The following is a 27,055-nucleotide window of genomic DNA, read 5'->3' as shown; positions in this document are numbered from 1 at the left end:
AGCCGGCGGGAGCCGCGGGACGCAGGTAAGATCTGTTCATCGTTCCCGGGGTGTCACACACGGCGATGTGTGCTGCCTCGGGAACATTGGACAATCCGATGTTCAATTTTTAGGTTTTGAACGACGTGTATGCGATGAACAGTTTTACGTTCAACCACAACCGCACGTAGCTGTCACATGCTACAACAACACTAAGTATGCCGGATGTGCATCACTTATGACGTGACCCCGCCAACACATCGTTAGATTTGTTGTAGCGTGTCAAGCCCGCTTAATGGTCGACTATCGTGAGCGCGTACGTGTACCCACTCCTGCTGGGAGTCAACTTGACATGATCCAGGGCCACAATCTCCAGGGGCTGTTTGGTGACAATCGGCTGAAGTGGTGCTTGCTGACTGGTGCCATCCTGCCTTCTCAAGGCACAGGGACCGCAATTCCTACACCAGGCTTCTATGGAGTCTCTCATCCCTATCCAGTAGAAGCGACTTCTCAGCAACATCTCCAGCTTCTTCCACCCAAAGTGCCCGGCTCCATCATGGTACGCTTCCAACACCACTGGAACATACGCCCGAGGTATCACGGTCTGGCAGATCCTCTCATGTGTTTTGAGATTGGTTAGGCTTCTGCACAGTTTGGAGATAGAGCCGACTCCTGTCCTGTCACAGTTTTCTGGCTTCCTCCGGGGTGCCTGGCTCAAGACAAGCACCAGCTCTGGCCAGTAATGCTTTAACTAATCTGATTGCAAGGTCCCTATCTTGGGCTTCTTGCCAACCGTGATGAGGCAATGGATCACAGGTCATTTCTTGTTGATGGGTACACTCCCAGGGAGTGGGTTAATGGAACGCAGGCAATTCAATTTCCTCCAGGTCATCTTCGTCCCTCTCGTCGTCAAACAGATGAGGCATCCTAGACAGTGCATCAGCGTTAGTGTTCTTGCGACCAGCCCTGTATTTTATGATAAAATCATAATTCGCCAACCTTGCAACCCAGCGCTGTTCCAAGGCTCCCAACTTCGCCGTATCCAGGTGAGTCAACGGGTTATTGTCTGTGTACACAGTAAATTTGGCGGCAGCAAGGTAGTGCTTAAACCTTTCCGTCACAGCCCATACAAGTGCCAGGAACTCCAGCTTGAAAGAATTATAGTGTTCTGGGTTCCTCTCTGTGGGCCTTAGCTTCCGGCTAGCATAGGCTATCACCTTCTCCTTGCCCTTCTGTACCTGTGACAGGATGACTCCGAGCCCCACATTAATGGCATCCATATACAGTATAAACGGAAGGAATTTTCTTGTTCCTTACCCCATTTGAACAGAAGGCCTGAGGACTTGCCATGCACGAGTTGTCCCACCAGAAGGTCTTGCAAGGGGGCCACCATCTGCGTGTACCCCTTGACAAACCTCCGATAGTACCCCATCAGACCCAGGAACTGTCACACCTTTCTGACGGTGTTGGGCCTTGGCCAGTTCTGGATAGCTGTGATTTTCTCTGGATCTGGTGCCACACCTTCAGCACTGACCACATGCCCCAAGTACTGTAACTTCGGCTTCAGCAGGTGGCACTTGGATGGCTTGAGCTTTATCCCATACTTCGACAGTGCCTCGAACACCTCTGACAGGTGTTCCAGGTGCACCTCGTACGTCTTGGAGTATACGTTTGTAACGGGGGCAGGGGGCGCCTCAGTGGGTGTAGTCGCGGTCTCCCGCCCAGGGGGCGGCAGGCTGACCCCCGGCCCGGCCGTCACTGTTAAAACGGAGGTGTTGTTTGTGGGGCAGAGTGTAGGTGGCAGGGACGCTTCCATGTGGGCAATTTTCTTCTCGGTGACACCTTTTCCTCTCGGCTCACAGGCCTCTTCACCACTCCCAGTAAAGAGCCACAGACAGGCAGTTGATGAACCAAGAAACATTTTATTGAACACAGCTTCCACTCTTCTTTACACCTTTCAGCATCAAGTCACTTTGGTTTACAGGTTAAACTTCTTGCTGACGGTTTCCTCTTTCCCCGGTAACTTTCCCTCACCTGCAGGGGACATGCGTTAACCCCCTAGTAGCTGCACACTGAACCCTGTTTCACTGTAGGGCAGATCTAGCACAAACTACCGGCTCCGGATAAGTTCTCACCTCTCCACTTCTTTGCGGGGGAACTGCTTCACTTGTTTTCTACGGGCGTTCCCATTTACCTTCACTTCTTTGTCAGGGCACTACCCTTCGCCTGCAGGGGCCACTTGTTATCCCCCTGATAGCTGCACTGCACTGTAGTACACACTACCGGCTTTGGGACTAGTCTTGACTCTTCCACTTCTTCTGCCACTGCAGCACCACTTCCACACTCTGCCCCATCACCTCAGACTTCTTTCTCCAGTCACATCTCACTGCACACTACTCTGCATTCAGAGCCCTTCCTTCCCCACCTAGGCTGCCCTGCCCCTTCATTCCCTGCCACTGTTACCAGGGGAACCACTGCTCTACACTGGCACCTAGTGGGGAAACAGTTTATGACAGGTAACATTTTACCATTAACATTTACAATTTGCCACCATACTACTGTGGCGTCTTCAGGGGGGGAAAAACCACTCCTTCACTACCAGGGGTCCGACTACCCCTTACATTCCTCCCCTCTTTAACCTCAGCCTCCTGGAGAGGTTCGTACCTGCAAAACAACACATGTAGGAAAACACACAGACTGGCACACAAGTTTGGTGCCCGGAGTCCCTCCAGGGAAGCTCCCGGTCTTAGTCGCACATCTGCCCGGAGGCCCTCCTCAGGCGCTCCCGGTCTTAGCTGACCTTCTGCCCGGAGGCTATTTCCAAGCGCTCCCGGTCTTTGGGTGGGCAGAAAACAACAAGACAACAAGATTCCTTCTTAACAGTCACGGAAGGAGTCCACGCACAGTTCTGCATTAAGCTCCTCCCGGGTTCAGTACTTTTAACGTTACTGTAACTGGAAACATTCACCGGCTTTCAACAGTACCGGTTTTCAACGGCAAACAAATCAGTCTCTTCCGGACGATTACCTCTGGTTCTGGGATATCTTGCCAGTACGGGGCCTTAACTCCTGAGGGGGGCAGAGGGCCTACCTTAACAGACGCGGGCGCCTCCGGAATCTGTACGGATGCTCCTGGTGGCCCGCTCCCCAGAGTCAGCCGGGACTTGTAGGTGGCCCGGACTTCCTTCGTCGTTTCCCCGGTAACGGCATCCCATGAGGTAAACCACGTGACCCTCGCTGGTTTCTCCGAGACTCCAGTCACGGCCGGTATCATGCTTGCCGGCAACGTGATGGTGGGTAACTCTCCCACCGAGCTCTCCATCGGACGTTCTCTTCTGCGTCCTATGGACACCAGCGCGCCCGCTACGGCTTGCTTGTCTGTCCTGGCCTCCATTCTGTTTAGCGCAGGTAACTGGAACTGTTGCTTCTGCTGCTGGGATTGCAATGACGCCGGGGAGGGTGGAGGCGGTTCTTCTTTTCCCGCTTTTGCACACACTCCGCCCCCGGCTTCACCCACCAGGTCTGCATAGCGTTGGCGACGCCTTTTCTTTCTTGCGGCGCCGCCCACGTCTCTAGACCTCTGCAGCTTCTTGGTGCAGGTACCTCCCCCTCTTTGGGCGGTGCACTCCAGGCTTCTTCCTCCCAGGCCAGCCCAGTGCTTTTCGTTTGGCGCCAACTTTTCGCGCCTCTGCTGAGTCCATGAGGACGGCCGCCATCTTGCCGCCCTCTTGTGGCCTGTTCAGCACGTCAGGCACCACTTGATCTTCCTCACAGTCTCTGGTCAGGGTTTCTTGCATGCAGGCTTGATCCTGCCGACTACGCCAGTTTGTAACGGGGGCAGGGGGCGCCTCAGGGGGTGTAGTCGCGGTCTCCCGCCTAGGGGGCGGCAGGCTGACCCCCGGCCCGGCCGTCACTGTTAAAACAGGGGTGTTGTTTGTGGGGCAGAGTGTAGGTGGCAGGGACACATCCATGTGGGCCATTTGCTTCTCGGTGACACCTTTTTCTCTCGGCTCACCGGCCTCTTCACCACTCCCAGTAAAGAGCCACAGACAGGCAGTTGATGAACCAAGAAACATTTTATTGAACACAACTTCCACTCTTCTTTACACCTTTCAGCATCAAGTCACTTTGGTTTACAGGTTAAACTTCTTGCTGACGGTTTCCTCTTTCCCCGGTAACTTTCCCTCGCCTGCAGGGGACATACGTTAACCCCCTAGTAGCTGCACACTGAACCCTGTTTCACTGTAGGGCAGATCTAGCACAGACTACCGGCTCCGGATAAGTTCTCACCTCTCCACTTCTTTGCCGGGGAACTGCTTCACTTGTTTTCTACGGGCGTTCCCATTTACCTTCACTTCTTTGTCAGGGCACTACCCTTCGCCTGCAGGGGCCACTTGTTATCCCCCTGATAGCTGCACTGCACTGTAGTACACACTACCGGCTTTGGGACTAGTCTTGACTCTTCCACTTCTTCTGCCACTGCAGCACTTCCACACTCTGCCCCGTCACCTCAGACTTCTTTCTCCAGTCACATCTCACTGCACACTGCACTCTGCATTCAGAACCCTTCCTTCCCCACCTAGGCTGCCCTGCCCCTTCCTTCCCTGCCACTGTTACGAGGGGAACCACTGCTCTACACTGGCACCTAGTGGGGAAACAGTTTATGACAGGTAACATTTTACCATCAACATTTACAATTTGCCACCATACTAATGTGGCGTCTTCAGGGGGGGGAAACCGCTCCTTCACTACCAGGGGTCCGACTACCCCTTACACAATGACGTCGTTCAGATACAGCAAGACCATCTCGAAGTTCCAGTGGCCCAAGCAGCACTCCATGAGCCTCTGGAACGTCCCCGATGCGTTGCACAGCCCGAATGGCATGCTATTGAATTCGCACAATCCCATCGGGGTAGCGAACGCGGTTTTCTCCTGCTCTTCCTCGGCAACAGCCACTGCCAGTGTCCGCTAGTGAGATCAAGGGTAGAGAAATAAGTAGCAGATTTCAGGGCAACCAACGATTCCTCAATGCGGGGCAAGGGGCAGACATCTTTGTGCGTGATCGTATTAATTTTACGGTAGTCTACACACATCCTCATGGTACCATCCTTCTTCTTTACGAGTACCAGAGGGGCGGCCCAGGGACTGCAACTGTCACGGATTACCCCAGCCTCCTTCATGCTCCTGAGCATATCTTTGGCACATTGATAATGGGCAGGTGGTATGGGCTTATACTCTCTTTGATAGGTGGGTGAGTGCCTGTGGGTATGTGATGTTGTGTGACGCCCTGGCCTATTAGATCATCACAGGGTATTGTGCAATCTGCCCTTCTGTACAATATCCACCCCCTCCTTGGTTACGCGTCCCCAACTATGGTGTTGCCATCATCAGCTAATCAAAATCCTAGGTACACTCTGCACCACACCCACCAGACACACCAGTGGAAGGCCTGAGTGGAATAGGATCGCCCACGTGGGGGGTTGGTTAAGGGGAGGTCAGGAGTGTCAGGAGTCAGTCAGTGAGAGAGAGTTAGAGAAAGGGAGAGTGAAGTGTTAGAAGTAAAGGAGAGAGGAGGTCAGGAGCAGGGCTCCTTGAAGTAACTAGGTGGCAGACGGTGGTCTGGGCCTAGTAGGAGCTGGATCCCTGGTCACAGGGAATCGTGATAAGGGTCACGGAACTGTCGAGGAGGACAGCCGGCAGCCTTGTACCATCCCGGGGTGGGACCAGGGCACGATGGGGTACGTGGACCCTAGGTCAGGGAGTAGCTTCAGGCAACCTGACAATTTACCCGATGAGAATGGAGCCTTCAAGATCCGCTCTCCACCCGCTCTACAAAACGGGGTATTAGCGCAACGAGAGGGATAGGACTTTCCACAAAAACGGTCCAGAAAATCCCAAGCGTGAACCCTGAGAGCAAGCTCCCTCAGTTAGCCACAGTGGGGAGCGGGACCCGACTAGTTTCATGCTACCGGGGCCAACCAAGAAGTGAACTAAGTGCCAAAGAAAAGGTCACAGATCATCAAGCAACACCATCGGGGACGGGACCTGAACTAGCTCCCCCTCAGCGGCAGGGGTGTCCAGAACTTTGGTTTACCAAGTTGTCGGTGTCAGCTTTATGGACTGAGTGTGTACGCAAGTGACCCCTTCACTCCCAACAGCACTTCCCTACTACACCGCCGAGGCCCGGGGCATTCCCTCTACCTGTGGAGGGGTTAAAACATCTAGCTGCCCACTCCATCACCCCCGGGTACTCCCAGCTGCAGCGGTGGTACTCCACCTTACCACACACCACGGGTGGCATCACAAACTTTAAATACACTATCCCCTGTAAATACCCCCTTTGAGTGGCCGCACGACCCCCGGGTCCAGAGACCCCTCGAGCCACTGCGTATCCGGATCCGAGCAGCCCGGCTGCTGACGCGGGAGCGGCACAGTTGTACCCCTTTTATCCACCCAAAATCCAGACAATGTTTACTAAAGACCTGCTCATACTCTTGGACAACCCTATAGACCCCTTGTGTATGATGTGCAGGTGTAGAGTCGGTGCCCACGTGTAGTTCCTGACACCACTTCTCTAACGGTCCGTGGGAACTGTCACCAGGGGACTGATCGGACTGACCTGGAGGACCTGTTGCATGTATGGCATCTGCATTTGTCGCGGGCGGAGGAGGGGACGCTGCGCTCACCCACTGCTCGGGTCCGGCTGCTGCTGCTGCTGCTCGGTGGTGGCTCGAGTGGTGGGCCGGATCCCGGGGACTCGAGCGGCATTCCTCGCCCGTGAGTGAAAGGGGGTGGTTTGGGTTTAGAGATATTGTCCGTAACGCCACCCACGGTTGTGGTGAGATTGGTGACACCACCGCTGCTCTGGACAAGGATCCCGGGAGCGATGACAGGGAGCAGCTTGGATATTGGTTCTCCCCTCCGTGGGTAGGGGGGTTGGTTGTCCCGGGGCCCGGTGATGGGGTAGGGATGGATGGCAGGCGGGTTACGGGGCCTGGTGAGGTGCAGGGTCGCGGGGGCAGCGCTGTGCCGCACGGCACGGTGGTACTCTTTCAGCCAGTAATTCACACGGAGTCTCTGGTCAAACAAACGGCTGGATGGACGGGTCCCACAGGCGGCTGCGGTAGTTCTCCCAGTAGGTTGATGGTGACTACCTTTCCCTGCATCTGTGTTGTGTTTACGGTTCCAATGGCTTCCCACTGGTAACCCGCTCCCCAGCTTGGATGGATGCTGAAGGAGCCCCTTTTGCCCGCAGGCTCTGGCCCTGGGAACTGTAGCCTTGGCGGTGACTGTGTTTCCCTCTACGGTGTGAGCTGTTGCCTTCAATCGGGTCTTGACTGCTGGGAAACTCCGGAGGTTCCCTTCGATAACGGATTTGACCAGTTTTACAGCGACTCCTAGCCTGGTCGGGGTCCGTAAGCCCTGCCGGATGGTGCTGGCTTCTCTTTGCTCTCCGATCCAGTACCGCCGGGCCACCGCCCGTCCACAGTCCTTACGGTTTGCTCCAATTAGCCTCTCCTGCAGACGGTCACCACCGTCTGCCAACCTTGCTGTTCCGTCCGGGCCACACACCCGGACGCCTTCAGACTGCTCCTCTACCACTTTACTTCCTCACTCCTCAACTTCAAAACTGATCTGCCTCCTTTTCCCGCCTCCAGGACTGCGAACTTCTCAGTGGGCGGGACCAACCGCCTGGCCCACCCCCTGGTGTGGACATCAGTCCCTGGAGGAAGGCAACAAGGATTTTGTGTTTGGCTTCGGTGTGCCTAGCCGGGGTGTGGGGTGTGTTGGTGTAGTACCTGTGACGACCTGGCTTGTCCAGGGCGCCACATTCCTCCTTAGTAAAATGCAGACCGTCCGCGGGCTGCCCGTCCATCACTGGTTTTATTTTTCACGAACTGAAAAAAGATATAAAACGGTAAAACATGTAAAACAAGCATTTTTCAATCTTCCCACATCGGGAGGCACATTTCTTAAACGTTACCAAACATTTTTAATAAATAACGGTTACGGCTTCCGCTCTTCTCCCACCCAAGCAACCTGGCCTTGATGCTGCCCCTAAGCAAATGGGCAGCACCCCTTGACCCCAGTCCATTACCAGGCTGCCCGAGCGGGTTCTGTCCCTTTCAGGGGACCCACGTCCATGGGGAACCCCTGAACCTCCCGGAGGATCGCCATCGGTTACGGTAGTGGCGGGCCTGGGCCATCACTTTCCTTTAGGCCCATCCTCCAAATCAGCCTCTCCGGAGGCGGTAACGGTATCAAGCCAACATTTTTATCTACATTCCACAAGTTTGTGGTTGCCCTGCAAGTTCTCGGGCTTGTCCGTAGCAGTTTCTACGCATGGTTACAGACAGTCCCCACGGGGACAACAGTTGTCAGCAACGGCCGGTTTAATCACGGTTGTAAATCAGGTAAACTTTCCTTCGGTTGATTATTATTATTATTATTATTATTATTATTTATTTATAGAGCACCATTAATTCCATGGTGCTGTACATGAGAAGGGGGTTACATACAAAATACGTATACAAGTTACAGTAGACAGACTAGTACAGAGGGAAGAGGGCCCTACCCTTGCGGGCTTACATTCTATAGGATTATGGGGAGGAGACAATAGGTGGGGTGTAGGTCAGGCGGCAGCTCCGCATCTTGTCATTCAAAACTTTCTAAACTGTACTGGTGGTCCCAACGGGGACAACTTGCAGCGGAGCTCCGCTGCCATCACTGCTCGCTTTCCTCATCCTCAGCCGGCCCCGGGTGGAGGAACACGGGAACCAGCCCTTCCAGCGCATAGCAGGCGCGACGAGGAAGGGCCGCAGGGTACCCGTTATTTCCGCTCCGGGGGATGTAAGTGGCCTCCATGTCACACAGGACAACGACCCCTTCGTCCTCCTCCGAAACAGGCTCTGTGTCCGGTCCGGAGTCGCTATCATCCGTCCCTGCTCCAGGCGGGTCGCCGCCAGCTGCCGCAGCCTCCGGGCTCGCCACTCTCTCGGCCACTGCTACGATGGGGTGTACGCCAGACGGACCAGAAGCAGCGCGGTGCATGGGCAGGGAAGACGGAGGCGGCATGGGGGCCAGGGGTAGACCGGGTCACTCAGCTGCAACGGCCGGTCCCTCGGGGACACAGGGGCGTGGGCCACTCACCAGCTCCTCCATCATGGCCTCCATTCCATACACCCGGGCGACCGCAGCTACCTCCTCCACCTCCACGGTCCACTGCTCCATCAGCATACATATCTGACTCCGGTAGCGTCGGCAGATCCCTGCTGTTCGGGCCCTGAGCCACGCCGCCGTCCCGGGCACCGGCTCTGTAGCCTCGGCGTAGCTGGGTGGAGCAGACATACTTTCCAGGAATTAGCAGATCGCAGAGTCCCGGCGTCCCTGCTTCTATAGCCGCGGGCTACATGCGGCCAGACACCATCCGTCCCCCTTAGTTTTTTTCCGGCTCCTCCTCTACAGGGGCGGGGTTTTTATTTTAGCGCCTCCACTGCTCGAGGAGACGCTCGAGCGAGGACTTTTCGCGCCCAAAATGGCGGCTTCTCCAAATTTTCGGCCGGACACCTCCGGCGGTCACAAGACGCACCTCTACCAGACGGCAGAGCGGTAAGATCCTGTTCGTGACGCCAAGTTGTCGCGGGGGGAGGAGGGGACGCTGCGCTCACCCACTGCTCGGGTCCGGCTGCTGCTGCTCGGTGGTGGCTCGAGCGGTGGGCCGGATCCCGGGGACTCGAGCGGCGTTCCTCGCCCGTGAGTGAAAGGGGGTGGTTTGGGTTTAGAGATATTGTCCGTGACGCCACCCACGGTTGTGGTGAGATTGGTGACACCACCACTGCTCTGGACGGGGATCCCGGGAGCGATGACAGGGAGCAGCTTGGATGTTGGTTCTCCCCTCCGTGGGTAGGGGGTTGGTTGTCCCGGGGCCCGGTGAGGGAGGTAGGGATGGATGGCAGGCGGGTTACGGGGCCTGGTGAGGTGCAGGGTCGCGGGGCCAGCGCTGTGCCGCACGGCACGGTGATACTCATTCAGCCAGTAATTCACACGGAGTCTCTGGTCAAACAAACGGCTGGATGGACGGGTCCCAAAGGCGGCTGCGGTAGTTCTCCCGGTAGGTTGATGGTGACTGCCTTTCCCTGCACCTATGTTGTGTTTACGGTTCCAATGGCTTCCCACCGGTAACCCGCTCCCCAGCTTGGATGGATGCTGAAGGAGCCCCTTTTGCCCGCAGGCTCTGGCCCTGGGAACTGTAGCCTTGGCGGTGACTGTGTTTCCCTCTACGGTGTGAGCTGTTGCCTTTAATCAGGTCTTGACTGCTGGGAAACCCCGGAGGTTCCCTTCGCTAACGGATTTGACCAGTTTTACAGCGACTCCTAGCCTGGTCGGGGTCCGTAAGCCCTGCCGGATGGTGCTGGCTTCTCTTTGCTCTCCGATCCGGTACCGCCGGGCCACCGCCCGTCCATGGTCCTTACGGTTTGCTCCAATTAGCCTCTCCTGCAGACGGTCACCACCATCTGCCAACCTTGCTGTTCCGTCCGGGCCACACACCCGGACGCCTTCAGACTGCTCCTCTACCACTTTACTTCCTCACTCCTCAACTTCAAAACTGATCTACCTCCTTTTCCCGCCTCCAGGACTGTGAACTCCTCGGTGGGCGGGACCAACCGCCTGGCCCACCCCCTGGTGTGGACATCAGCCCCTGGAGGAAGGCAACAAGGATTTTGTGTTTGGCTTCGGTGTGCCTAGCCGGGGTGTGGGGTGTGTTGGTGTAGTACCTGTGACGACCTGGCTTGTCCAGGGCGCCACACATTGACTACGAACAGCTTGGCTATGGTGGCGTATCTGGGTAATGTGATCTCCTCTTCCCCACAGTTAAACACTCGCACAGGCAGTCTCTCCTCCTGGATGTCGACCACCCCTCTGGCCGTGAACACGGTGGGCCAATGCTCTGAGGGTAGGGGCTCCACCACTGCCTGGTAATCCTGTCCACGGGAGCCTGCAGCTGCCCTGCACCTGTACCGCCCCGCGGGCTCGGCTGCGAGTGGTGGCTCAAGCCTCTCACGGACCCGGGGGTCACGTCGCTCTGCAAGGGAGTTGGCGCTACACGTGGGGATTTGGGTGTTTGGTTTGAAATGATAGTTCGTGACGCCACCCACGGGTTGTGGCGATTGTGGACACCACCGCTGCGGTGAAGGTATGGGGACCCCCGGGAGCGGTGTAGTAGCGCAGCTAGGTGTTGACCCCTCCGTGGGTAGGGGATGATGGTCCCGGGGTCCAGCGGGCCCGGGTGCAGGGTGTAGCAATACGGTGCAGTGCGGCGCGGTGCCGGATGGCACTGGTGTACTCACTCTGACACAAGACACTGGAGTCACTGGTAAACCAAATGGAGTGATGAACGGGGCCCGCAGCCGGCTGCAGCTTTTCCCAGGATAGGTTGATGGTGACCGCTTTTTTCCTGCACCTCTGTGTGTGAATCTTGACTCCTGTGCCTGAGCACTGGTAGCCCGCTCCCAGACGTATATCTGTCGTAGGAGCCCGTTTGCCCATAGACGCTGGCCCTTTGGATCTCTTGCTCTTGGTGGTGGCACTTATCCGGAATGATTGGGCTGTTGCCTTCAATCGGGACTTAGGTGGGAATGAACCCCTGAGGTTCAGACCGCAATCAGTTAATTTGACTATGGTGGTGGCTGCTAGCCTAGTTCGGGGTCTGAGTACTCTGCCTGGTGCTCCGGTATCCAGTTGGCTCCCCGGTTCGGTTCCGGCGGGCCACTACCCTGTCCTGGTCCCTTACGGTTCCACCGGTTGTCTTCCCGGTCTCCTGCAGGCGGCCACTACCGTCTGCCTCCTTTCCAATGGTGATTGGGCTCCGACCCAGCCACCGGGTAGTCTCTGGGCAGCCTGGACACAGGACTGCCCATGAACTTGTCTGCTCTCACTCCAACCTCAACTCTCTCCTTTCTCAGCTCGACTCCCCACTGTTTTCCCGCCTCCAGGCCTGTGAACTCCTCGGTGGGTGGAGCCAACCACCTGGCTCCACCCCCCTGGTGTGGACATCAAACCTGGAGGGTGGTGCCAAGGCTTTAAGTTTGACTGATGTTACCTAACTGGGAAGGGGTGTGTAGTGTTGTTGTTTCTACCTGGGACGTCCTGGATAGTCCAGGGCGTCACACACCATATCAGTATTTCACTTCGTGGGGGCACTATAAGAGGGGCCACATCCATGACCTGTACACCACCTATCTTACCCCCAGAGAGATTCACCTGTTGCCGCTGCAGGAGGGCTCGGATCTCACGTTGCAGGGCTCTCTGCCGCCTTCTCCTGCAGTCTCAGACAGCTGCTGTTGAAGCAAAAACACTTCTCCCATACAATTCTCAATGGCATTTGTGCCTAAAATGATCTTAGGGTTCTGATCACTAGGGTCATTCTGTACCACTATGAGGCCTTGCCTCATCAACTCTACCCGGCCCACCCTAATGGTCACCTCCTTGAACCCGATTTGAGTCACTGGTAACCCGTTGACGGCGTAGATGGTAAGGCTGTCATCTGGCGGGGTGAGTTCATCGTCAAGCCAAAATTTCTTATAGAGTACATAGGGAATAGTCGTTACCTGGGAGCCGGTATCAAGGAGTGCAGAGGTCGGGATCCCATCCAGGGTGATGGAAACGATGGGCCGTCCCTCTACATACCGCTCTCTCCAGTCTGCTGGGCCTGAGAGTTTATTCCTGGGGATTGGCCCTTGGCCCTAGGGGTTGCCCGTTTAAAGGACAGCTCCTAGCGTATTGGCGAGACTTGTTACACTTATAACAAACAGGTGGTCCATACCGGTCACTGCTCCGTCCTTTATACGCCGGGGTCCGCTTCCTCATCCAGGGGACGTCCTCTGGCCAGTCGGCCAGTTGGATCTCTCTCGTCGGGATGGCCTTTAATTTGAGTTGCATTGCCTCCAAGATCCTTGCGACGTCGTTACTTAGCTGCTGTACCTGTGAAGACAAATCGCTGATTCCGGCTACAGGCACTACTGGGGGAGTTGGCTCTGGCAGTGCCAGAGCAGGGGGCTTCACCTGTAGCGGGGATGTACCAGCTTGCCAGGACGGGAGTGGAGAGTCAGGAGCTTCCGGGGGCTGCAGGTCTTTGATTGCCCGCTCCTTCAAGGTAGCAAAGTCCAAGGCAGGATGTTCCAGGGCCCACAGCCGGAGCTGCTTACGGTCCTCCACTGATCCCAGGCCCTGGAGGAACTGCTTTACAAGCATCTTGTTCCTCTCTGGCTCTCCAATATTGTTGGTCAGTCTCAGGGTCCGCAGCACAGCTTGTAACTTTAAGGCGTAATCCCTAATGCTGTCTTGGGGCCGTTTTTGCAGTTGTAGAACCTCATCCTCAGGTCCGCTTCAGTGCGGGTCTCAAACGCAGCTCCCAGTCTCTTAAAAATGGCGGGTACCGAGACCCGATCCTCCTCAGGCCATGTCTCTACTTCCAATTCGGCAGCGCCGGTCAGCTGCCCGAGCACTACAGACGCCCGCTGCCGTCCGGTCAGAGCGTACATACCGAGGACGTTACATCCCTGCAACACATCTGGTTGGCCATCATACTGTGGGAGCCAGGCGTTGCCAGGCACATAGGGCAGGGTTATCGGCATTATGGGCGCAATCGCCGCGGGTCCCAGTGCTGCCGCTCCTGCGGCCCGAGCACTGCCGTTACCCTGGTCGGGTGGAGGCAGTGCCGCCACTCTTCCATCGTCTGGCGCAGACATTCTCGCTCTCCCCCTCGGTTTTCACTCAGCACTCTCTTCGATGCTGTGGCCCTCTGGGAACTTCCGGTTCCGGCTCACTCTCAGGATGAAGGGCGAGGCTTCAGCTTTGCGCATTTTTGTGGAGAAGACGGCGTTTTGGCGCCGGAAGATGGCGGAATTGTCGGAAAACAGGATTTTGACTTGCGGTTTCAACTTCTAAGGCGCACGTCACCCAGGTAAATGGGTCCTGCTCATATCCTGTTCGTGACGCCAGGAATTTGAGGTGTGCCGTTCCCATGCCAGCAGCCGAGCTACTCGGATCCGGGTGCTCGGTGGCTCGAGGGGTATCCAGACCCGGGGGCCGTACGGTCACTCAAATGAAGGGGGTATTTACAGGGGATTGTGTTAATGTTTGTGACGCCACCCGTGGTATATGGTAATTTGGAGTACCACCGCTGCAGTTGGGGGTACCCGGGGTGATGGAGTGAGGCAGCCAGGTGTTGTGACCCTCCACGGGTAGGGGGAATGCCCCGGGGCTCGGTGATGGTGACGGGGACGTGCCGTTGGGTGCAAAGGGGTCACTTGCATACTCACTCAGTCCATTAAGCTGACACCGACAACTGGATAAACCAAAGTTCTGGACACCGCTGCCGCTGAGGGGAGCTGGTTCGGGTCCTTTCCCCAATGGTGCTGCCTGGTGATCCGTGACCTTCCTCCTGGCACTTAGTTACTTCTCTGTTGGTCCCGGTAGTGTGAAACCTGCCAGGTCCCGTTCCCCACTATGGCTAAGTGTGGGAGCTTGCTCTCAGGGTTCACGCTTGGGATTTTCTGGACCGTTTTGGTGGAAAGTCCTATCCCCCTCGTTGCGCTTGTACCCCAATTCTGGAGCTGGTGGAGAGCGGATCTTGAAGGCTCCATTCTCATCGGGTAAATTGTCAGGTTGCCTGAAGCTATTCCCTGACCTAGGGTCCGTGTACCCCATTGTGCCCTGGTCCCACTCAAGGATGGTGCAAGGCCGCCAGCTGTCCTCCTTGACAGGTCCGTGCCCCTTGCCACGATCCCCTGCGACTGGGGGTCCAGCTTCTCTAGGCCCAGACCAACGTCTGCCACTTAGATAGCTTCCTAGAAGACCAGCACCTGACCTCCTCTCTCCTTCACTTCCAACACACTTCTGTCTACTCCTGACCTCTCCTTACCAACCCCCCAAGTGGGTGACCATATTCCACTCAGGCTGTCCACTGGTGTGTCTGGTGGGTGTGGTGCAGAGTGTACCTAGGACTTTAATTAGCTTATGTAGGCAACACCATGTAGTTGGGGATCCACAACCAAGAAGGAGGTGGATATTGCACGGGAGGGCAGATTGCACAATACCCTGTGACGACCTGATAGTCCAGGGGTGTCACATATCTCCACTTACTGCGCTCCCCCTGGCCCCCGCACGCTTAGGCCGGTTTCACACATCCGGCTTTTTGCCGTGTTGCCGGATGCGGCGCTCTCCCGTACAGTTAATACAGTACAATGACAGCGCTGTAACTTCCGGGTCACATGCGCCGGTCACATGACAGCATGTGACCGGCGCTTGTTGCGCTGTCACTGTACTGTATTAACTGTACGGGAGAGCGCCGCATCCGGCAAAACGGCAAAAAGCCGGATGTGTGAAACCGGCCTTACTGCGCTCCCCCTGGCCCCCGCACGCTTACTGCGCTCCCCCTGGCCCCCGCACGCTTACTGCGCTCCCCCGGCCCCCGCACGCTTACTGCGCTCTCCCGGCCCCCGCACGCTTACTGCGCTCTCCCGGCCCCCGCACGCTTACTGCGCTCCCCCGGCCCCCGCACGCTTACTGCGTTCCCCCGGCCCCCGCACGCTTACTGCGCTCTCCCGGCCCCCTCACGCTTACTGTGCTCTCCCGGCCCCTTCACGCTTACTGCGCTCCCCCGGTCCACCGCACGCTTACTGCGCTCCCCCGTCCCCCGTCCCCCGCACGCTTACTGCGCTCCCCCGGCTCCCGCACACTTACAGCGCTCCCCCGGCCCCCGCAAACTTACAGCGCTCCCCCGGCCTCCCCCCCGCAAACTTACAGCGCTCCCCCGGCCCCCCCCGCACACTTACAGCGCTCCCCCGGCCCCCCCGCACACTTACAGCGCTCCCTTGGCCCCCGCACACTTACAGCGCTCCCCTGGCCCCCGCACACTTACAGCGCTCCCCTGGCCCCCGCACACTTACAGCGCTCCCCTGGCCCCCGCACACTTACAGCGCTCTCCTGGCCCCCGCACACTTACAGCGCTCTCCTGGCTCCCGTACACTTACAGCGCTCTCCTGGCCCCCGCACACTTACAGCGCTCTCCTGGCCCCCGCACACTTACAGCGCTCCCCTGGCCCCCGCACACTTACTGCGCTCCCCTGGCCCCCGCACACTTACTGTGCTCCCCTGGCCCCCGCACATTTACTGTGCTCCCCTGGCCCCCGCACACTTACTGTGCTCCCCTGGCCCCCGCACACTTACTGTGCTCCCCTGGCCCCCGCACACTTACTGTGCTCCCCTGGCCCCCGCACACTTACAGCGCTCCCCTGGCCCCCGCACACTTACCCGAGTTTTTTTCCCATACAATTTATGTAAATTAACTTAAATTAAAAATTTTTTTTTTAAAAAAATTAAAAATTAACTATGGCTGTGTGCACACGCAGAGTTTTTTATGCATTTTTTGGTGCAGTTTTTGTCCAGATTTGCAGTCTATTCCTATCCCAGCAAACTCTGTGAGAAGTCTCAGGTGCTGTGCGCACCTTGCTTCTTTTTTCCTTGCAGTTTTGGGGGCAGATAACATTTGTAACGTCAATTGTTGGTGCATTTTTGTTTTCCAGCTCTTCCAGACAATGATTTCACTTGGCACAAAAGACGCGCTTTATTGGTGCAGAAAACGTCTTCACCTCATCTGCAGCGTGCACAGTCCATCCACACGTCCACAGCACGCAGAGACGCAGCGTGGCCACAAGGTGGCGGCATAATAGACACAGCAAGAGTGTAATTCCAGGCCTGGACCTCCGGGGGCAGAAAACACTGAAGGGTCCACACATGGGGGAACAGGTGCAGAAGATTGGGGAAATGATTGCATAAATCTTCTGGGATGTTCCTCCTCACACCTGCAGAGCGCAAGCTTCAAAAACTGCATCAAAACCTGCATGTGTGAACCTACCTGACACCCCACCAGCAGGTAACCGGCCTCCAGAGGGGAGGAGCGGCTGCAGGTGATTAGTCGCAGCGGTCAGTGCAGCACAGGAGACTTCCAGCCGCATCGTCCTGGCTAAAGATTAATGCAGATGGCGACTTGCACTTTGCTCCCAGAGGTGAAGAAACATTGAATATTCTCCAAGTGACATTCCCTTACTCTGCAGATCTCCAGGGGATAAGACAAGGGCAAGCTCTCTGCCTGGAGAGGATCCCAAAGATCCCCTGAATCCTGCCACCTGTGCAAGCTCCGGACCTGCCTGACCCCCAAGACTCTCCTCTCCTGTCCTGGCCACCTGCACCCACCAAGACCCTCCACTGCTGGCCAGCTGACCCCCAGGACCTCGCCTCTCCTGGCCACCTGAACCCACCTCCCCCAGGACCCTCCACTGCTGGTCTGCTGACCCCCGGGACCCTCCACTGCTGGTCTGCTGACCCCCGGGACCCTCCACTGCTGGTCTGCTGACCCCCGGGACCCTCCACTGCTGGTCTGCTGACCCCCGGGACCCTCCACTGCTGGTCTGCTGACCCCCGGGACCCTCCACTGCTGGTCTGCTGACCCCCGGGACCCTCCACTGCTGGTCTGCTGACCCCCGGGACCCTCCACTGCTGGTCTGCTGACCCCCGGGACCCTCCACTGCTGGTCTGCTGACCCCCGGGACCCTCCACTGCTGGTCTGCTGACCCCCGGGACCCTCCACTGCTGGTCTGCTGACCCCCGGGACCCTCCACTGCTGGTCTGCTGACCCCCGGGACCCTCCACTGCTGGCCAGCTGACCCCCAGGACCTCGCCTTTCCTGGCCACCTGAACCCACCTCCCCCGGGACCCTCCACTGCTGGTGTGCTGACCCCCGGGACCCTCCACTGCTGGTGTGCTGACCCCCGGGACCCTCCACTGCTGGTGTGCTGACCCCCGGGACCCTCCACTGCTGGTGTGCTGACCCCCGGGACCCTCCACTGCTGGTGTGCTGACCCCCGGGACCCTCCACTGCTGGTGTGCTGACCCCCGGGACCCTCCACTGCTGGTGTGCTGACCCCCGGGACCCTCCACTGCTGGCCAGCTGACCCAGAGGACCTCGCCTTTCCTGGCCACCTGAACCCACCTCCCCCGGGACCCTCCACTGCTGGTCTGCTGACCCCCGGGACCCTCCACTGCTGGTCTGCTGACCCCCGGGACCCTCCACTGCTGGTCTGCTGACCCCCGGGACCCTCCACTGCTGACCCCCACTGACCCGTCCCCATTGCAGTAAGTATAAGTGACATAACATTCAGGTGATGCCGTATCTATCCATTATCAATGGGGGACAATGCATGCTGAGACTTGTAGTGCGGTTCACAGGGTTGTTGCTATAAGGGTGTACAGGTAGTGGATTTCCTCAGATCCTGCATCCTTAGTGGGGGGCTCCTCTGCCACATAAGACCCCCTATAGGGGGCAGGTGACTGATGTCCGCATTAACTTAATTTCCCTCCTTGGTTGTATCCGCTGGTGGGGGGAAGCTGGGTGACCGCTGGTGTGGGGGGGAAGCTGGGTGACCGCTGGTGTGGGGGGAAAGCTGGGTGACCGCTGGTGTGGGGGGAAAGCTGGGTGACCGCTGGTGGGGGGGGGGAAAGCTGGGTGACCGCTGGTGGGGGGGGGGAAAAGCTGGGTGACCGCTGGTGGGGGGGGGAAAGCTGGGTGACCGCTGGTGGGGGGGGGAAAGCTGGGTGACCGCTGGTGGGGGGGGGGGAAAGCTGGGTGACCGCTGGTGGGGGGGGGGGGAAAGCTGGGTGACCGCTGGTGGGGGGGGGGGGAAAGCTGGGTGACCGCTGGTGGGGGGGGGGGGAAAGCTGGGTGACCGCTGGTGGGGGGGGGGGGAAAGCTGGGTGACCGCTGGTGGGGGGGGGGGAAAGCTGGGTGACCGCTGGTGGGGGGGGGGGGGGAAAGCTGGGTGACCGCTGGTGGGGGGGGGGAAAGCTGGGTGACCGCTGGTGGGGGGGGGGAAAGCTGGGTGACCGCTGGTGGGGGGGGGGGGAAAGCTGGGTGACCGCTGGTGGGGGGGGGGAAAGCTGGGTGACCGCTGGTGGGGGGGGGGGGGAAAGCTGGGTGACCGCTGGTGGGGGGGGGGGGAAAGCTGGGTGACCGCTGGTGGGGGGGGGGAAAGCTGGGTGACCGCTGGTGGGGGGGGGGGGAAAGCTGGGTGACCGCTGGTGGGGGGGGGGGGAAAGCTGGGTGACCGCTGGTGGGGGGGGGGGAAAGCTGGGTGACCGCTGGTGGGGGGGGGGGAAAGCTGGGTGACCGCTGGTGGGGGGGGGGGAAAGCTGGGTGACCGCTGGTGGGGGGGGGGGAAAGCTGGGTGACCGCTGGTGGGGGGGGGGGAAAGCTGGGTGACCGCTGGTGGGGGGGGGGGAAAGCTGGGTGACCGCTGGTGGGGGGGGGGAAAGCTGGGTGACCGCTGGTGGGGGGGGGGGAAAGCTGGGTGACCGCTGGTGGGGGGGGGGGAAAGCTGGGTGACCGCTGGTGGGGGGGGGGGAAAGCTGGGTGACCGCTGGTGGGGGGGGGGAAAGCTGGGTGACCGCTGGTGGGGGGGGGGAAAGCTGGGTGACCGCTGGTGGGGGGGGGGAAAGCTGGGTGACCGCTGGTGGGGGGGGGAAAGCTGGGTGACCGCTGGTGGGGGGGGGGAAAGCTGGGTGACCGCTGGTGGGGGGGGGGGAAAGCTGGGTGACCGCTGGTGGGGGGGGGGAAAGCTGGGTGACCGCTGGTGGGGGGGGGGGAAAGCTGGGTGACCGCTGATGGGGGGGGGGGGGGGGGAAAGCTGGGTGACCGCTGATGGGGGGGGGGGGGAAAGCTGGGTGACCGCTGATGGGGGGGGGGGGGGGAAAGCTGGGTGACCGCTGATGGGGGGGGGGGGGGGGAAAGCTGGGTGACCGCTGGTGGGGGGGGGGGGGGGAAAGCTGGGTGACCGCTGGTGGGGGGGGGGGGGAAGCTGGGTATGATTGTATTCATCACATTCACAACACACCTGCTCTGGCAATAATAATGGTGCAGCCGGCCTCTGCTTGCTGTCAGTGACTGGGAACTTGCTTCCTCCATGTGCCGCCGTCCTGATGTGCGATCACTAATGGGTAAAGCGCTGACAGTCTGTTACAATGTATCAGTGCAGGTGAATGTCCACCGGATGCTATTGTAGCGAATCCTCAGCTGTAGGAAGTCAAAATTATTGTGTGAGTCTGTAACTTGCAGCCGGGTCCTGGTGTCTGGGGGTCCAATGTCCTTCACCCACAAAAAGACCCCATTATTATAGAGGACATGATGGATGGGGGGCGCGGGAACAGATTTATAACAAAAAAAGCCCCAAAGATGTTAAACAGGTTTAAGAATTGGAAATACACCGGGGTTAAATCATCAAAGCTTCTGCGCCCCAAAACTGGAGGGAAATTCTGAGAGAAGCCCCTAAATTATTGGCGTTTTCACATCAGAGGGACTGGACGGACGGATGGACGGAGGGTCTGGACAGAGGGACGCACAGGGGCTGTGCCGCCGTCACATTCAGAAGTGCAAGTGCCAAAACTGCGGCTGCGGCCTGTGACTGGAGTAATGACACGGAGGCGTCCGCCGTCACCAGCCGCATTAGTGGCGCGCGGCTCCGTGCTCCTCGTCCGGCCCCAGCGCTGCCAGGTCTGGTGGAGCTGCTGAAAACATTAAGGTGTGGAATACTTTTGCACAACCTCCACTTTACAGCGTCTTATTCCAGATTTCTACTGTAAAAGAAACTTTTGATGAATTTAATTCGGGATAATATTTGTGGTGTAAAAAAAAATACAAAACACAACACTTTTGCTAAATGGGATGGACGGGCGCCGCCTCGCTCTGCCCCACCCTGACTTCACCCATATCATCTCCCCAGACCTGAGAAAAGTCAGATCATAGAGAAACAAACCGAGTGACCCAATCCCCTCATACACCGAGTGCTGCACCACAGTGCCCATTATACCGCCTTCATCCTCCTACAGACATGCTGCGCTGCCTCCTCCTCCTGACCGCAGCGTCACTACTGTACGCCGCCAAAGAGGACTACATGAACCAGTGCATGGACGGGAAGCACCACAAGACCGAGCCGGGACCTGAGGACAAATTACATGGTCAGGTGAGAGGAGAATACTATAATACTGCCCCTATGTACAAGAATATAACTACTATAATACTGCCCCCCTATGTACAAGAATATAACTACTATAATACTGCCCCTATGTACAAGAATATAACTACTATAATACTGCCCCCTATGTACAAGAATATAACTACTATAATACTGCCCCTATGTACAAGAATAGAACTACTATAATACTGCCCCCCTATGTACAAGAATATAACTTCTATAATACTGCCCCTATGTACAAGAATAGAACTACTATAATACTGCCCCCCTATGTACAAGAATAGAACTACTATAATACTGCCCCCTATGTACAAGAATATAACTACTATAATACTGCCCCTATGTACAGGAATATAACTACTATAATACTGCCCCTATGTACAGGAATATAACTACTATAATACTGCCCCCCTATGTACAAGAATATAACTACTATAATACTGCCCCCCTATGTACAAGAATATAACTACTATAATACTGCCCCCTATGTAGAAGAATATAACTACTATAATACTGCCCCCTATGTAGAAGAATATAACTACTATAATACTGCCCCCTATGTACAAGAATATAACTACTATAATACTGCCCCCCTATGTAGAAGAATATAACTACTATAATACTGCCCCCCTATGTACAAGAATATAACTACTATAATACTGCTCCTATGTACAAGAATAGAACTACTATAATACTGCTCCTATGTACAAGAATAGAACTACTATAATACTGCCCCCCTATGTACAAGAATATAACTACTATAATACTGCCCCCTATGTACAAGAATATAACTACTATAATACTGCCCCTATGTACAGGAATATAACTACTATAATACTGCCCCTATGTACAGGAATATAACTACTATAATACTGCCCCCCTATGTACAAGAATATAACTACTATAATACTGCCCCCCTATGTACAAGAATATAACTACTATAATACTGCCCCCTATGTAGAAGAATATAACTACTATAATACTGCCCCCTATGTACAAGAATATAACTACTATAATACTGCCCCTATGTACAGGAATATAACTACTATAATACTGCCCCTATGTACAGGAATATAACTACTATAATACTGCCCCTATGTACAGGAATATAACTACTATAATACTGCCCCCCTATGTACAAGAATATAACTACTATAATACTGCCCCCCTATGTACAAGAATATAACTACTATAATACTGCCCCCTATGTAGAAGAATATAACTACTATAATACTGCCCCCTATGTACAAGAATATAACTACTATAATACTGCCCCCTATGTACAAGAATATAACTACTATAATACTGCCCCCCCTATGTACAAGAATATAACTACTATAATACTGCCCCCCTATGTACAAGAATATAACTACTATAATACTGCCCCTATGTAGAAGAATATAACTACTATAATACTGCCCCCCTATGTACAAGAATATAACTACTATAATACTGCTCCTATGTACAAGAATAGAACTACTATAATACTGCTCCTATGTACAAGAATAGAACTACTATAATACTGCCCCCCTATGTACAAGAATATAACTACTATAATACTGCCCCTATGTACAAGAATAGAACTACTATAATACTGCCCCCTATGTACAAGAATATAACTACTATAATACTGCCCCTATGTACAAGAATAGAACTACTATAATACTGCTCCTATGTACAGGAATAGAACTGCTATAATACTGCCCCTATATACAAGAATATAACTGCTATAATACTGCCCCCTATGTATAATATAACTACTATAATACTGCCCCCTATGTATAATATAACTACTATAATACTGCCCCCCTATGTACAAGAATATAACTACTATAATACTGCTCCTATGTACAGGAATAGAACTGCTATAATACTGCCCCTATATACAAGAATATAACTGCTATAATACTGCCCCCTATGTATAATATAACTACTATAATACTGCCCCCTATGTATAAGAATATAACTACTATAAGGCTATGTGCCCACGCTACAGGATTTACCGCGGATTTTGCCGCGGATTTACCACGGATTTGCCGAAAATCTGCAGCAGCAGCACTTCCAAGCCATTTCAATGGCATTTTGGAAATGCTGTGCCCATGCTGCGGATTTTTCCGCGGCGGATTTGCCGCGGATTTTGATCAGGAAAAATCTGCAGCATGTCAATTGTTTGGTGCAGATTTGGTGCGGATTTTTGGCTTTGAATGGGGGGGAAAAAAAAAAATAAAAAATCCGCGGGTGCGGATTTGCCGCGAAAGTCGCGGATTTTCAGGCAAAAAAATCCGCAGGGACATTCTAGCGTGGGCACATAGCCTTATACTGCCCCCTATGTATAAGAATATAACTACTATAATACTGCCCCCTATGTATAAGAATATAACTACTATAATACTGCCCCCTATGTATAAGAATATAACTACTATAATACTGCCCCCTATGTATAAGAATATAACTACTATAATACTGCCCCCTATGTATAAGAATATAACTACTATAATACTGCCCCTATATACAAGAATATAACTACTATAATTACTGCCCCTATATACAAGAATATAACTACTATAATACTGCCCCTATATACAAGAATATAACTACTATAATTACTGCCCCCTATATACAAGAATATAACTACTATAATACTGCCCCCTATATACAAGAATATAACTACTATAATACTGCCCCCTATGTATAAGAATATAACTACTATAATACTGCCCCCTATGTATAAGAATATAACTACTATAATACTGCCCCTATATACAAGAATATAACTACTATAATACTGCCCCTATATACAAGCATATAACTGCTATAATACTGCCCTTATATACAAGAATATAACTACTATAATACTGCCCCTATGTATAAGAATATAACTACTATAATACTGCCCCCTATGTACAAGAATATAACTACTATAATACTGCTCCTATGTACAAGAATATAACTACTATAATACTGCCCCCTATGTACAAGAATATAACTACTATAATACTGCTCCTATGTACAAGAATATAACTACTATAATACTGCTCCTATGTACAAGAATATAACTACTATAATACTGCCCCTATATACAGGAATAGAACTGCTATAATACTGCCCCTATGTACAAGAATATAACTACTATAATACTGCTCCTATGTACAAGAATATAACTACTATAATACTGCCCCTATATACAGGAATAGAACTGCTATAATACTGCCTCCTATGTACAGGAATAGAACTGCTATAATACTGCCATGTGTGTATAGACAGGAGACCTTTGTGTTTCTTTTGGTGCAGTGTGTAGCTTGGAAGGAGAAGGCGTGCTGCACTACAAATACCAGCCATGCTGCTCACGATGACCAGTCTTACCTTTACAACTTTAACTGGAATCACTGCGGTGTAATGTCTGAGCAGTGCAGGAAGCATTTCGTCCAGGACACGTGTTTCTATGAGTGTTCCCCGAACCTGGGACCCTGGATTGAGACAGTAAGGAGGATGGGGGGGCTTTGGGGAGTGTGGGGTGAGGTCAGGTCCAGGGGGCCTGAGGTGTTGAGCTGAACCCACTGGGGTCTTGGACGCTGTATATTTTTACCTTTCTTGTGGAGATAAGTTGATTATTTTTCTCTAGTTGCTTACAGAGCTGAAGTAACAGAGGTGTGGTGTGTGGTGTGTGGTGTGTGGTGTGTGGTGTGTGGTGTGTGGTGTGTGGTGTGTGGTGTGTGGTGTGTGGTGTGTGGTGTGTGGTGTGTGTGTCCGCTAAAGGAATCCGCACCGTCGCATTTACAATCACGAAATTTTGCACAGATGCCTCATGTGACTCAGGGAATGTCATAGACTGTTTTGACAGGAAAATTTAACCCCGCGCTTTACAGTTACACTCCAAAAAGCTGCATGCATTAAAGTGAATGGAGCCTGGAACTAAAGGTTTTTAATAGCAGTTGTGAGTGGTTGCTATAGGAACAAAGGACAGTCATAGTATAAGAAGCTGATATGTGAGGTAATAAGATGTCGGTGGGGAGACGGATAGAGAGAGACAGTTACTATCCCGGGTAACGTCTGGGTACCACAGCTAGTGTGTGTGTGTGTGTGTGTGTGTGTGTGTGTGTGTGTAATATAGATTATTCCCCACAATGTACGGACGTATGTAATATCCTACAGCCATGCGCTGGGCAGTGAGAGCGGTGTAATTACAATGTGAGTGCAGAATTGTGAGTGCAGCTCTGGGGGCGAGTGTAAGGCCGCTCTGTCTTCTGCCGGCAGGTGGACCAGAGCTGGAGGAAGCAGCGGATCGTGGACGTGCCCCTGTGTAAGGAGGACTGCGAGACCTGGTACAACGACTGTAAACAGGACTACACCTGTATGGAGAACTGGCACAAGGGCTGGAACTGGACGAGCGGTGAGCGCCCTCCTGGGGCTGTGGATGGCCCCTGCCAGAGATTTGTCCGCAGAGCTGACACTCTAATATTCCTGGCTGCAGTAAAAGTCACTCTTCTTTATTTATTTATTTATTTTTTTTAACAGGATTCAATAGATGTCCGATTGGGTCTTTGTGCCGGAAGATTGAAGTCGTCTTCCCGTCCGCCAAGGATTTCTGTGAGAAGCTGTGGAGCAATTCCTACAAGTTCTCGGACAGCGTGCGCGGCAGCGGGCGGTGCATGCAGATCTTCTTCATCAACAATGATGTCACCCCCAACGTTAAAGTGGCCGAATACTACGCCGGTCTGAAGGGCTCCGGCCACAGTCCGCTCCTGAGGTCTGCCATGCTCCTGCTGCCCCTCTCATCACTGTGGCTGGTGTAAAGTTATGGAATCTACAGCCCTCAGAGCTGCGCTCCATAATTCAGGCCTCTGAAATGGACTAAGAAACTGTATATGTGAGATTCCTCCCCTCTGCCGGCCGGTGACGAGGCTGCTGGGAAACACCAGAGTGTCAACCAATCAGAGAGCGGGATCACTGCAGTCCACTGTTCAAATATCGCTTGTCACAATGTATCAAGTTGTTAAAGGGCCATACACACTAATAAAATGGTGTCCACAGATGTGCGCGTCACTCTCTAGATACACCTCTCGTTCTATTGGTAATATCTCTGTTTGCTGTTACTGAATGTAAAGTCCTGTTTAGATCCGGAGGTTTCGATCTCGCCCCTATCTCATCCTCTTATGAGACCTCAAACCTGCTCATGATGGGATTGGCCCACAGAAAGGGATCTGTCTCCAGATTCTGCCTCCTGTGAGCAGCATAATGGAGGTGCAGAGTTCCTGATTCCAGCCATGTGTAGCCTATTGAGCTGCTTGCTGTAGTTATGATAAAATCCCTGTTCTCTGCTGCAGAGCACTGAATGTTCGGCTGTAAAACTTCTCCCACACTCCTGAGTGGCAGCTTTCTGCCTATACACAGTGTATCAAGAAAACAGCCAATCAGTGGTGAGGGCGGGGTTATACAACTCAGCATTCAGAGCTCTGCTACAGAGAAAACAATGATTTTATTAAAAGTACAGCAAGCAGCCCAGTAAGTGACACATCGCTGGAATCAGGGTCTCTGCCCCTCCGTCATACTTGGTGACGTTCCCTTTAATATGGAGCGAGGAGCATGTCTTGACTCTCAGTGCAGCAGCTGTTGGTCACTAAGGTGTATTGTGCGGAGATGAGCAGCTGAAGGCACAGACCTGCTCCTCGCTACCTTTTCATGCCACATGCACACTCCACTAAAATGAGCATGTATGTGCATGGGTGGAGGAAAATAACAGAAATCCGTGTAAAGGAAGCGAGTTTTTGTGTACTTAATAACCCGGCATCTTGTGAGACAGTCGGGACTCTGGGAGCAAAGGTTCTCAGCCCCCGACAGTGAAAGAAGCAGCCATTCTTTAAAAGCAAGTGTCGCGGGCAGAGGGGCCGTACTCTCTACGCTCGGGTCCGGGGCTGCTGCTGTTCGGTGGACCGAACCGGGGACTCGAGCAGTGCTCCTCTTCCACGAGTGAAAAGGGGGTGGTTGGTTTGG

The 27,055-nt window shown here is 54.4% G+C and overlaps 1 protein-coding gene across 1 annotated transcript; it reads left to right on the top strand.

Moving 5' to 3' along the window:
• The first annotated feature begins 862 nt into the window (after positions 1-862).
• LOC142292347 (folate receptor alpha-like) lies at positions 863-26,096 on the top strand. Its single transcript, XM_075337657.1, has 6 exons — positions 863-1,025; positions 16,565-18,173; positions 20,919-21,052; positions 24,356-24,544; positions 25,319-25,454; positions 25,580-26,096. Exons 3-6 carry the CDS (start codon positions 20,921-20,923, stop codon positions 25,855-25,857), a joined length of 735 nt encoding a protein of 244 aa, XP_075193772.1. The 5' UTR covers positions 863-1,025; positions 16,565-18,173; positions 20,919-20,920; the 3' UTR covers positions 25,858-26,096.
• The last annotated feature ends 959 nt before the right edge of the window (positions 26,097-27,055 follow it).

Source organism: Anomaloglossus baeobatrachus, chromosome 2, assembly GCF_048569485.1.
Source record: "Anomaloglossus baeobatrachus isolate aAnoBae1 chromosome 2, aAnoBae1.hap1, whole genome shotgun sequence".
Lineage (NCBI taxonomy): Eukaryota > Metazoa > Chordata > Amphibia > Anura > Aromobatidae > Anomaloglossus > Anomaloglossus baeobatrachus.
Note: the sequence above shows the minus strand (reverse complement) of the source record. Positions and strands in the feature narration are given on the sequence as shown.